The sequence below is a fragment of the Lycorma delicatula genome, chromosome 1, assembly GCF_047948215.1.
Source record: "Lycorma delicatula isolate Av1 chromosome 1, ASM4794821v1, whole genome shotgun sequence".
Lineage (NCBI taxonomy): Eukaryota > Metazoa > Arthropoda > Insecta > Hemiptera > Fulgoridae > Lycorma > Lycorma delicatula.
The window spans coordinates 357,046,887-357,060,093 of NC_134455.1; the positions used below are offsets into that span (position 1 = coordinate 357,046,887).

At 31.6% G+C, this 13,207-nt stretch overlaps 1 protein-coding gene across 2 annotated transcripts in view; it reads right to left on the reverse strand.

The window, feature by feature from the left end:
- Positions 1-1,054: 1,054 nt before the first annotated feature.
- LOC142318422 (trypsin epsilon-like) overlaps positions 1,055-13,207 on the reverse strand; it is a 221,966-nt gene continuing 209,813 nt past the window's right edge. The window contains exon 6 of one of the 2 annotated variants that reach the window (XM_075355007.1): positions 1,055-1,242. In XM_075355007.1, coding sequence (XP_075211122.1) covers positions 1,057-1,242 — 186 coding nt within the window. In that variant the 3' untranslated portion in view covers positions 1,055-1,056. Of the gene's footprint in view, positions 1,243-1,413; positions 1,804-13,207 lie in introns of those variants that run through there. The other variant, XM_075355008.1, reaches the window with a different exon arrangement.

The following is a 13,207-nucleotide window of genomic DNA, read 5'->3' on the forward strand; positions in this document are numbered from 1 at the left end:
AAGAACATGAACTCAGCTTCATAAAAAAGACAGTCAGATATAATAATAAGACATTTAATACAACACTTCTACATAAAATAAAAAAAATATATATATGTAAATAAAACAAAAGAATGTATTACACTAACATACACAACAAAGACACAGAAAATTGCTCAAAATTAAAAAAATATTGGATATAAATGTAGTCTTAAAAATAGACATATCATTATACATAGAACACATATATCAAACAAAAAAGTGATTTGGGACTATATTAACTAAACTGTTTTGACAGCACATTGTTCTACATTGGTCAAACAGGATATAGCTTCAAACAAAAAAAAATGAACATTTAAAAACTCTTCATAGAAACATAGAAGCAATATCTGCCAACCATTTCACAGACACTAATGAGAAATCCTACAGTGACAAAAAAGCCTGGGTATTCAAACTTATCTAAAAAAAGGACCATAAGCTTCACATATTTAAACATTATGAACTGTATAAACATAAAACAATAATCAAATGAATACAGTTCAAATCCTACACACACTTTTTGACTAATTTCTAAATATTTGTCTGTCTATTAAAAAAAAAAAAAAATGCCAGAAATATTTTATCATCTGACACCAGAGTAGGAACAACAGTATTAATTACTGAAGATTGTTACAAAGATTTCTTGATATTTTTTAAAATGATTAAAAATGGCTTATAAAATTTGTTTAGTTCATTATTACAGAAATTTATGTTTTAAATATAAAAGTTTATTTAAAAAATTGAATTATTTCATTTTATATTAAAAATTGAATTTTTTTCTGTGCAAGTAAATTAAGTCTTATTTTTCTTTTAAAGAATTTTTGGATTTATTTCCATGATAAGAATCTTTCCAGGTACATCGAAGTATAACTTATTTACCACTTTTCATTTCATATCTGAGTAAATTTCCACAAATTATTGTCTCTGAAATTTTCAAATGAAATATCTGATTTTTAAAATGATATGATTTGTCCGTGTAACAAAGATAAGGAGTAGTTCAATAAGAATTTTATCATTTTATTGTAAGTTTATTTACTATTAACTTTCATCAAAATTCTGTTTAAAATTTAAATCAGTATTTTCAAAAACTGTTTTATAAATCCATTGCTTGTGAAAGACTACATCTGCAAATATTGCTGGATGTTTTGCATCTACACAACCTCTAGTACCAGAGTATAATCCGACAAGTTTACTTTTATATATCAGAGGAACACCATCATCAAACTGGAAAAAAAATATAAATTTACCAAATCATTAAGCTTATTAGATAGTTGTTTCATTCAAAATATTTATGTGAAGAAATTTGCATTTGAACTATAATGTTTAATTAAAATTGTTTGAAATAGGGCTTAGGTAAAATGTAACTAATTCAAGTCAGTGTAATTTCTGAATAAATAAATTTTAATAAGATAAATTTATAAACTCAGTTCAGTGGTTTTAAATTAAAATAAATAATTATCATTAATAAATATTTAGTAATAAATATACTAGATTATTATACTTGTATTCTTGTAAAATTCCAATGGTTTACTTAATAGTTTCTATTTACTTATAATTTAGTGCTTGTTTATCATATTTTTAGAAATGTTTTATTAATTTCATCCATTTTTATTATGATCCAGCTGTTAAAGGAGCGGTAACATTCTTGATAGTGTCATATATCCAGTTTTTGTAAAGGCTGAGGTTAACATACACAGCAGGGTGTTTGGCATCTAAGCATTCTATGGTACCAGAATACACACCAATTAATTCTTTATTGTTTACTAAAGGTGCACCATCATCAAACTGGAAGAAAAATATATTTTAATATTATATCTTCAACTATAATAAACTGTTTAGTAAATACATTTACATAAGATAATAAATATTTCAATACAAAAGCTTCAAAATTTTTTTTTACAAAAATATGTAATAAACAACAATTTTATATCAATAATAAACAATATTTTTATAGAAATCCAGAACAGTCTGTGCCTGAACATGTAAAAAGAAACAAGTTTTTTTGTAGGAAAAATTTTAGCAACAATGCTGTAAAACTTCTTCTCATATGCATAGAAACTAAATCAAACCCTTGATTTGGTGATAAGTTGACAACTTTTTTACATTTACAAAATTAATTCTTCTCTTATTTATTTACCTTTCTCATTAAATGTAAAATAATAAAAAAAAAAACAAATTAACAATGATGTTTGTTAAATTAGTAAAATGGTATAACAATAAACATAGGTCAATTCTAAACTCAGATATTTCATTTTATACAAATACCAGGTGCCCATCACAGCTTTGCCTGTGCTGTATGGTTACTTATGTTTCCCCATAGTAGTCAATTCTTTTATTTTATGTTCTTTAGTCAAGTAACTGGAGATTGGTGCAGTCAGTCACACATACAATTGCGGTGACAGTGGCTGTGTTTACTATCGTCGGGATTGGGAAAATTTACAATCATTGTTCAATGTGTTTTTACCTTTCTTCTTCCCCTTTCAACATTGAATTTCAAAAATCTACATATTGGTTTACTGGCATGAAGGTTATACATTCACCAAAAATCAAGTTGATTTCTTAATTTGTTAATGAGAAATTGAAAAAAATAATAGGATTTAAAAAAAATCAAAAATCCATTTTAACACTCAATCTCTGAATTTCAAAAAATGTACAAATAAATTTTTAGATATTCATCTTAAGATTACACACACTAAAAATTAAGTTGATATCTACATATGTTACTGAGAAATCCAAAAATAAATAAATTTCATTGTTACTCCATTTTAACCCATTAAACTCGGAATTTCAAACTGCATTTTTTCTTAGTATGTATTTACTTACACCATAAGAAGAAAGTGTATACTAATTTCCATCAATTTATCTTCAGTAGTTTTTGCTGGGCGTTGATCACTCATGACATGTTATTAGGTAGGTTTCATAAGAAAGCTACCTATTGTAATGGGACTTACAGAAAATGATTCGACTTGACAGAATGACATGATTCGACTTACAGAAAATTTTGACTTATCTTTGCGTTTCACATCCCCACAAACTCCAAAATCATCGTCAGTTCAAAAGTTTATTTAGTCATATATGTATATATATATTTCACTTTCTTTAGGACACAATAACTGCTGTAATTTTCCGCCAATCACTTTCAAATTGATACATAAAATGCAACAACCCAAAATCTCAGTTCCTTAAATGGGCAAAATCGGATCATGGGGGTGGAAATAGGGGCTTTTTTGAAAAAAAATATTGCTATAACTTTCTTATTAAGTAAAATATCCAATTCGTTTAAAGTTCCTACTATTCTTTGTATAAGGGCCTAAAACTTATCTAAGTAAAGTTTATTGATATCACTAACCATTGTCCCAGGGTTTAGAAAAAAATAGGGTTTTGAAGACAGAAAAAAAATCGTACCTCCAATAATAGGGACGGTATCAAATCGGTTTAAAGTAGTCATTAGCCCACTAAATAACCTAAAAATTTTGTCTGAAACAATATTTAATATGACCACCTCTTACAGCAAGGAATGACAGAAATGTTGCTTTAATTTTAAGAAGATGGGGTTTGTCGTATGCTGAACATGTGAAACGTTTTTCACATTCAACTATTGTCATATTGAGTAAATTTGAAGTTTATCATAACTTTAAGGTGGAAATCTTTTTTAGCTCCGGTGAAATCTACCTCCGCCTTCCGGGGTGCAGAAAGGGATTTTTATATATATATTGTCGCTGAATGGCTTCGACGGCACGTGGCATTTTATAACCTTATAGTAGGTCTGAGTAGAGCTGTTTTTTGCGTTAGCTCTGAGAAGGGCTGTTGGGTTCGCAAGCTGATCTCCAACGAAGTTGACTTGGCTGTAGTCGGGAAGTTGCTGCTCGTCCATGAAATCAGACCGGGCTTCCCCTCAGCGGCAGTTGGGTCCTCACTACAGCATGGCAGTGTGGCCAATAGAACCCCGCAGTGTCGGGTCGGCGTCGGTCGTCTTTCGTCGGCGCGGCCGAGGGATCCCACGCTGGGCCGGCTTCTGCTACTGAGTCCGCCGCCTTGTTGTCCGTTCTGAGGATGAAAGTATCTTCAAGATACTGTTGATAGCATTTGATTGACCACACCAGGGCGAGGCATTCGAGCTCATTGGAGTGATATTTCTTTTCTGCCTCTGAAAGCTTTGTGCTGGCGTACGAGATGACTCTTAGCTCCCGGTTCTCAGCTTCAAAGTACGGCTCCTACTCTTCGCTGGCTGGCGTCGGTTTGCAAGACTGTAAGAAGTTCTGGATCCGGCCTAGATAATTTCAACTGTCTGCTGAATGCCTGGCGAACAGCTTCGAGAGCTTACTGTGCGGTGTCTGTCCATTTCCAGTGTTTCTCCTGTAGCAGGTCTGTCAGCGGCGCGGAATGCTCTGAGAATCTTTGGATATATTCTCGCAGCCAGGTACAGGTGCCGAGGAACCTTTGCAGCTCCTTTCTTGATCCAAGAGTCTTGTGTTCGATGATGGCACATACGTGTTGCTGCTGCGGAATATTGCCCGTGGGTGTGATTTCATGTTCCAAAAATAACACCTCGTCTCAGTCAAATTGGCATTTCTCCAAAGAGCACGTCAGGCGGTGAAGTTGTAGGCGTTCCAGAACTAAGTATAGGTGGCGTAAGTGTTCTTTCCAGCTACTGATGTAAACAATAATGTCGTCCAGGTGGACCAGGCAGCATTGGCGGAGGAGGCCAGTGAGAATTAGAGAATTAGGCCAGGGAGAACTGGATTAAGGGCTGAAATGTGCTAGGTGCATTTTGCAAGCCGAACGGCATGACTCGTAACTGGTATCTGCCGCCATCTGGAACTGAAAAGGCTGTAAAACGTTTGGCTGATTTCTCCAGGGTTATCTTCCAATAACCACTTTTAAGGTCGATTGCCGAAAAGACGCGTGCGCTTCCCAAGTCTTTAATAATTTCATAGATCAGTGGCAGTGGTGAGTCCATATCCTCCGTGATTTCGTTCAGGCGCCGGAAGTCTACACAAAAACGTTGTGAAGAGTTGGTCCTTCTTCTTAACAATGACTACTGGACAGTTGTAGGACGATGTCGACGACTCTATCACCTCTAGCCTCAGTATCTCTTCTACTTGTTCTCTTATAGTCCGTTTCTTATTTTTGTTGTACTGGTACATCGGTAAGCGAAACGGCTTTTTGTAAAGATATAAAATATCTTTACAAAAATCTTTTTGGAACATTTGCCTCAATATGTTTGGATGGGCAGGATGACAAAAGAATAATATAATTGCTAATATTTCTCTCAATTTAAGTGAAAACTGACAGATAGAAGCATCAGCAAGCGTATCTTTCCAGTGATTTTTTTAATAAGCCAAGTGCAGTGCAAGCAGCTTTATATGTTTAATGTAGCACACTATTAACAGTTTTCAATTAATAAAAAGGTGAATGTAGGTCCTTTAACATTATGAAATAACATATGCATATGAAATCATTCACTTTGTTTGGATGAATTGTATATTCTCTACTCAGAGCCGCATCCTTTTTGATTCCAGGAAATTTTTTGATGTCAGTTTCACGCTTCCTTCTGCTAAACTTATTATTATAGGCATAGTATCTAGGAACTTCAGGATGTAACAGTATCTTAGCAAAGTCATTGGACTGACTTAACAAAGCAATAAGAATGGTCTTCTATTGACTTTCAAGAACTTGTTGAAGATTTTGTTCAATGAAATAAATATGTTGATAGTTTTCTAAGTGAACCGCTAAGTGAACAATAGTGGGATAACGTAGATTTATTGGAAAGCCAGAAAATCATCTATCGGCCTCAGATGTATATATATATATATGCCATTAAAGTACTGATTCAATTCATCTCTTTGATTTTCAACTGAGAAAGTTGCTTGATCTGAACCTTTCATTATACATATATTGAATACTTGTACATATATTGAATCGCTTGCACAGAGTTGCAGACTTCAACATTTTATGTGGGCATTAAAGCAATGTGACAATAGTGGACAATGTGAGACAATCCATTTATTATTAATATCAATTATGTTATCTTGCAGTTGTCGTATGATTTCTGTCCTCTGGACTTCTCCTGTGATAAGTTGGGCCATCTGCAGTTTGAGTGTTGCAAATGTACATTTGAGGATACTTTTCTGAACATTTTCCATGTATCTTCCATAGTGATGACCTATTTATATCACCACTGGTCCGTGACACACATGTTTACAAATAATGTCATATAATAATTGGTCGATATTTTTATCAGGGAGCTCAGCAGATATGATAAGATCAATTTCGTCAGGTCGTAATTTAATTATTAACCAAACCAATATCTAACAATGATGTAAGCCTTGTTTTTACCACTCAACACAGTGCCTAGCAGTTGACCGAACCAAATATTTATTTTTTGTTAATATGGTCTAGAAGTTTTTTCATTTTCAAACGGAAAACTCTGGATATAATATCGAATGAAGGAGTAGATTTTTGACCAGTGAATAGTTGTGTTTTTTATTTCTGGCCATTCAGGATTGTATGTAAAAATTATAAATAGATCTGGATGTCCATGTTTACACACATATGTCATAGCATCTTGAGATTTCTCATGCATATACCATGGTGAATCAGTGAAAGATGATGGAGTATGACACTTTGACTCATGTTGTTAGCATTAACATTTATGTCTTGTTGCACAGTATCTCAAAAATGAATGCAATTATCAGCACAAAATTTTCTTTTTTATTACGAATAAAAGCTAATCTTTCAGTGATCATTTTCGCCACTATGTCAACACAATATTGATTAAATAAGTTTCTGTAATAATGTAAAAGACTGTCAATGTTATCTCGAACTATAAATTGATTAGCATAGAATTGCATGCAGGAAAATGCTTTATTTTGTTCATTATTATTTAGCGGAGTAGTTAGATAATAACCATCTTCACCCTTCAAAAATATAAGGGGTTATTGTAAAGAATCATAAGAGTGATGAAGCTCAGACAAAGGTTGCATTTGATTGTCATGACAATGTAAGATTATATTCCTAGGTTATTTGTCTATTAGTAGTTGGAACATTATAGCGACCTCTATGCTGATTAACAGGTACATGATCAATGTGAATTATTAATTTAAAATCTTCCGCGTTATCCAAAGGTGTGTTGTCATCAATGTTACATTTAAAATCTGTGATCAAATTATGTTCCAGCAAAACTTGCTGGAGTGCAAGTTAATTCCTTCTTCAAGTGGAACAATATTCAAAATTTTTCTAATTTTATTATTGTTAACCATTTGATTTGACCCACATGTTTTGCCTATTTTCTGGTTGTAGTTCATTATTTTATGAAGAAAAACAATCACATAAATAAAACAATATATTATTAATATATTCTTTTATTTTTACTATGTGGTATATTGCATTTATCCTGAGACATGTACTAATGAATCAAGATTTTCCGCTAGTAATCGGTACATTGCAGTGCTAAGGTATACATGCACACTTACAGACGCCCTTTAGTAGGGTAGGATGACCATGATAGAAAGATTGTTTACATTGTTCATCAGGTAAGAAAAAGTTTAAGTTACATTTATTGAAAAAATTAAGTAAAAAACTCTTAAATGACCAATATTATTATTTTCTTTTATGATTGCATAGGATTACTTTAGTCAGTCCATTATCCAAGTCTGTTTGATGGGACTGTTTGGGTCTTGCACCCTTCTAGTACTTTTTCATACGTTCTGATCTTTTTGCTCTTTCTAGTGTTGAAAATATTCGTGTTGTGTTTTTCATGTAAGTGTGAAGCGAATGTTTTTGTCCTTGATTTTCTTGTTTATTTCTATGTTATCTGTGGTGTCTTCTGGTGTACGGGCAATTTCCTTCAGATTCTCTCTTATTTCTCTGATTGTTTTCATGCTGTCTTGGAGTTTTTTGAGTCGAGATTGTACTGTACTAGCTTGGTTCTTGGTTCTTGCACCTTCATGATATGTCAAAAGAATCTTAGTCTGCTCTTAATCATCCTATCAGTGACGAGTTCTAACTCTTTGTATACAACTTTCTTGGGCACAATCCACCACTGCCCATCTTTTTAGTACTTTTTAATGATGCAGGTGCTTCCAATTCTTCTTTTGATTTTCTGAAATCTGTCTGCCTTTGACTGTTCGTTCTGGTGGAAGAGTGTTTCTGCTGTATAAGTGACTTTTGGTTTTATAACTGTGTTGTAGTGTCATATTTTTACGTTTATTGATAGAGATTTTTTACTGTACGTGTACTAGATTAATTTTTCAGCTTTAGCTAGTTTGTTTCTTCTAATCTCGATTGAGGTTTTTTCGTTCTGGTTGTTTGTTATTATTTCTCCTATTTAAATTGGTTACTATTTTGATTTTATTACCACTAATGTTAACTTCTTTTAATCATGTTGATTTTTGGGGCATAATTTCTGTCTTTTTGAATGATATTTTGAGGCCAATTTTATTTGCAATTTTTTGAAGTTCTAAAATCTGTGATTTAGCTTAGTCGGTGTTGTTTGCTAGCAGTGCCAAGGTGAAACTGAGACAGTTTGTTTCGATTTTTCAGCCTATTTTTGAGCCATTTCCTCATTGTCATTTCTAGAGTGCAGTTGAATAATAGCGGTGAGAGCTCATCGCCTTGGCACAGTTCTGTTTTGATCTCAAATGGTTCCAACAGCTCGCCTCTGAACTGTTTTATAAATATATATATACATGTTGGACAATTTGAATAAATAAATAATTTAAAAAATAAGTTCTTTTCAATTGCCCCTACTGAATTGAGATAGTGTACATCATGAGGAACATTAATTTGTTGCATTTTATTATCTGTTCCAGTTTTTATTATGATTGTCATTTGTTAAACCACCAAATTTTTTGTGGTAAAAGAAGTACCATTCATATGGTTAATTAAGAAATCAGTCTCTCTCTGATAAACAAATTGATAATTTCATTTGTTGTTGGCAAGAATATGTGGCTCAATGAAAAAAGTAACTTGGAATCCACTTCACTGGCAAACCAGGCCACATATATTTCTTATTCTTGAAAATGGGTTTATAATTTTGAGAGTGACTTGTGATTCATGGCAGGTTGTATACAACTGTTTTGGTTGATCTGATGTTTGGATAACCTGTCAACTGTTTGGATGACCTTATATTTCCCTTTGTATTGTAACATTTTTCTGATATCCAGTGGAATTTATTTAACCTTAGCAATTTGATCTTAAAAATCTGATGAAAATTTATATCAAAATTTTTTTTGGATACTTTTTAATTAAATTTTAATCTTTGCTAATGTAAAAAATTAAAAAAATTCTTAAAATATATAATATTAAATATTCAGTAATTAATATTTTGTTTATTTGTTTCCAAATTTTGACGCTTTTGGGTGAACAGTTTTTTGATAATTAGCTATTTTGGAAGTAACGTATTTCAATAAGAATGGTTTTTAAAAAACATTTAAAAAAATTGTTTTTTGTAATATAATGAGTTAAATAATAAAATAAGCTAAATAATCAAATATGTATTTCTAGAAATGTTAAAAATGAATAGCACAGATCAGTTTTTAAATAATACTTCCAGAAGATGTTTTTTTGGAGTTATTTGCAAATTTTTTCTTTGATGGATTTACTGATGAAGTGATGTGAAAATTAATCTTTTAAAAATAATGTTGAATAAGTGATCAATCTATGTTATTTTTGTTTAATATTAAGTTTTTACCAAATCTAGTGTGTGTGTGTGTGTTTATAATGTTTAAGTGTAGTTACTGTATGCTGTGTACAAACTTGGATTTTACAGTTAATATATATATATATATATATATATGTATGTGTGTGTGCACGTGTACACGTGTTCTTTTGGCATTTATGGGTGTATATCCATTTGATCTGTCTGGATGTATTTAGTGCAATCACTGCACTTTAAACTGCACTCCTTGGTTGCTGCATTTGTCAGTGTCTGATTTGTTAGTTTGTTTTATGATATATTATGATTGTACAGATTACATTGCAACTAAAGTAGCTCTTTGTCACAACTAATCACCCCACATACTGCAAAAAAACCTTTTTTTATAGGTTTATAGTGGTTTCATCAGCTTCTACACACATCTTAATAAGTCATCTACATCTACAATGGAATATACAATAAAATATAGTATTTAGCATATAGGTTGGTTAACAAGTGGCTAATCAATGAAACTTATACTTAGAAATAACTTCTGTTTAAAAATAACTGTAGAAATAAAATAAATAACTGTATAAAATATAGAAAAAAAAAATTGACATTGAAAAATGGTTGAATAGTAGACTTTAATTCAGGATTTTGTAACAGAACATGTAAAACATTAGTCATAAAAAAAATAAAGCTATTAAAGTGAATCAAATAATTTTATAATAATCTAATGGAAATAAGATAATAACCTTAATGTAGAAGTCTACTAATGACCAACTAATTCTATATTATAATAATCAGTAATTGATTACAATGTTCAATGATTCAACAACTTGAACAAAAGAAAGAGTGGGACAGATAGTACAAAGCAACAGACTAACGCAACTATTTCTGTAGATAACAGTATATTATACACAGTATCTCAGTATGTAAAATAATTACTCTAAGAAGAAAATGACCTTGAGCTTTAAACTATGTTTTGCAGAGTAATAGTTTCAGATTTTGTCGATCTTTCCAGTTTTTTCATAATTTTTTTTTACGAATAAAATTGTAAAGTATCAAAAATGAGGCAAATAGTTCAGAGTTATCTTAAATGGTATACTCTTCAATTAGCAAGAATGCTATGCTAGAACAGTGCAATGGGAATTTAACTGATTCCTTTAAATGACCTTTTTATTGAGAAATTCACTTTTTCTCTTTACCTAGTCCATACCTTTTCATAGATAAATTTATGAACTTTTACTGTAAACTGTTAAAACCATGATAAAACCATTTTAATTCTATAACTGAGAATGGAAATAGCATTTTTTTTTTTACTGTTACCATCATTGAAATTATGATTGAACTAGACAAAAACTTTTTGAATGGAAAGATAAAATTCAATATTTTAACAATTTAGCACTTGTAATTCAGTACTGTATTGAATTTATAGTATCTGTTATACAAATTTGTGAAAAAGAATGTTAAAATGTTATTTTTTTATATAATCTTCAATAGGTATTTATTGGTGGTGTATTTAATTTCTTATGAATGCATTTTTATTAATTAAAATGTAAGAAAACCTTTAATTTGGTATAGTTTTTGGTAATCATTTTATTATTTTTTTTTATATTAGTTTGTTAGTAAATTTAACAACTTAAATTTAGTTATTTTATTTGTAATTCAAATGAGATAATGCCTCTTTTCTTTCATCTGCTTCACAGCAACAAGAAATATTGTGAATTAGTGTAAAGCAACAGATTAATAATGTGTCTTTATGTTATAAAATGTTGCATTGTTTATTCTAATTCTATTCAGTCAGAGAAATTTTTGAGTATAATTTAAATAAAAATGCCATTCTTGAATGATTTTCTGTAATACATTTAAAATTTCATCCAACCTGTTTTAAAATGCATGATTCTGTCTACAGCTCTACTGTACTAATTTTGATGCAATATAATAACCACTGCTAACCCGCAGATGAACCACCACAATCTTGGCTATAGCAATGCTGTAACATTTAGGAGGAGGGTTGCGATGAATTGATCACCACTGCAGATAAAACAGATTATGTATAGATTAATAAAAATAAAATACTTGAGAAAATGTCTGTTATTCCGTTATCAAGAATGTACAGTAAAATTTATATTAAAAAAAAACAACCATTCAGTTTCAGTGATAAATGACTGAAACATGTCGAGTTAAGTTTTGGGGAATGGTTTTTAATATATACAGTTTGGTAACATTTGTAGCATCTGTGTATAACAGAGTATATGTGCTAAGTGAAGTAGCAATCAAATGAACTAACATAATTTTTTCTCAAAGAATTTTCTATTTCTTTTTTCATAATAATCTATCAAATTTTTATTCTTTCATTTGTATAAATTTTGTTGTTGATGTATTAAACTGGCATCATGGATAATATTGAAAAATACTTATTATTTTGTGCTAAAATATGTCCAAATAGGTTGTTGTATATTGTTCACAATTAATCTCACAAGAGTTGTACAGGTTTACATGTTCAAGTACAGTTCTTAGAGTTCAAAGTAAAGTAAGTAATTTCTTACCCTTATTTGTCAATTTATTTCCCACCTAAAGTTGACATTATGAACATTATGAACATTATACATACATGAACTATGAAAATTTGTAATCTGCTTTTTTTAAAAATATGTAATAGTCCTCGATTGCTGTTCATTTTGTTTGAAAAGTTATTCATTAATAACAGTTAAGAATAAATAACTATATGAATAAAGTGAAATTACGCATGATGCATAGATTATGTCTATGCTTTTACTGAGTGTCTTTACAAGGTGTGGTGGCAAAGAATGAAGCACACACATCAACACGATATCTCTGTGTCAATTTGGCTTTATTTCTTTTGTCAGAGGAAGAGAAATCTTTTATAGGCACCATGTGGTCTCGTATCCAATAGTAGTGTGGGGCTCTTCCTTGTAGGCCTACCCACTAAATCCCCCTCTACAACATAGAATGCTGGGCCCACCTTATGGTATTATCACAGCAGCCCATATGTCTTGTCTCCATCCTCCTCTCCATTGCTGTTTCCACCATTGAACTTGTCAAAACCAACAGTTTTTTCTTACTAACTTTGAACTTTGAACTTGTGACTGGGTACCTGACCCAAGGGCGACTCAAAGGTAATTATTCACCCGTGGACGTCATCCAGATGATCTTAACCGACATTGAGTGGATTGCATGCCAACATCATGTACAAACCAAACATTGTTTGGTGTTGGCATAGTCTCAATGATGTTCTCTGAGGAATGCACGCCGGATTCTTTGTATGCTTCCCAATTCTGCAGGAGTGATCGTACATGAACACCTTGTGTTCTGCGGTGTTCTTCTTCTGCAGTAATCGCATTCTGCGGAGGGTCTCAATATCCGCCCGCATAAGTATGTCTAGAAAACCCGTGACCGGTAAGGAACTCAGAAAACTCATACCCTAGTTCCCCGTTTTTTGGGACAGACATCTCTGGAGGTTCCGGATCAGCCTGTTGGTCCATATGCCTTTTGTCAACTGATCTCATCTCTTCTGCCACTTTCATC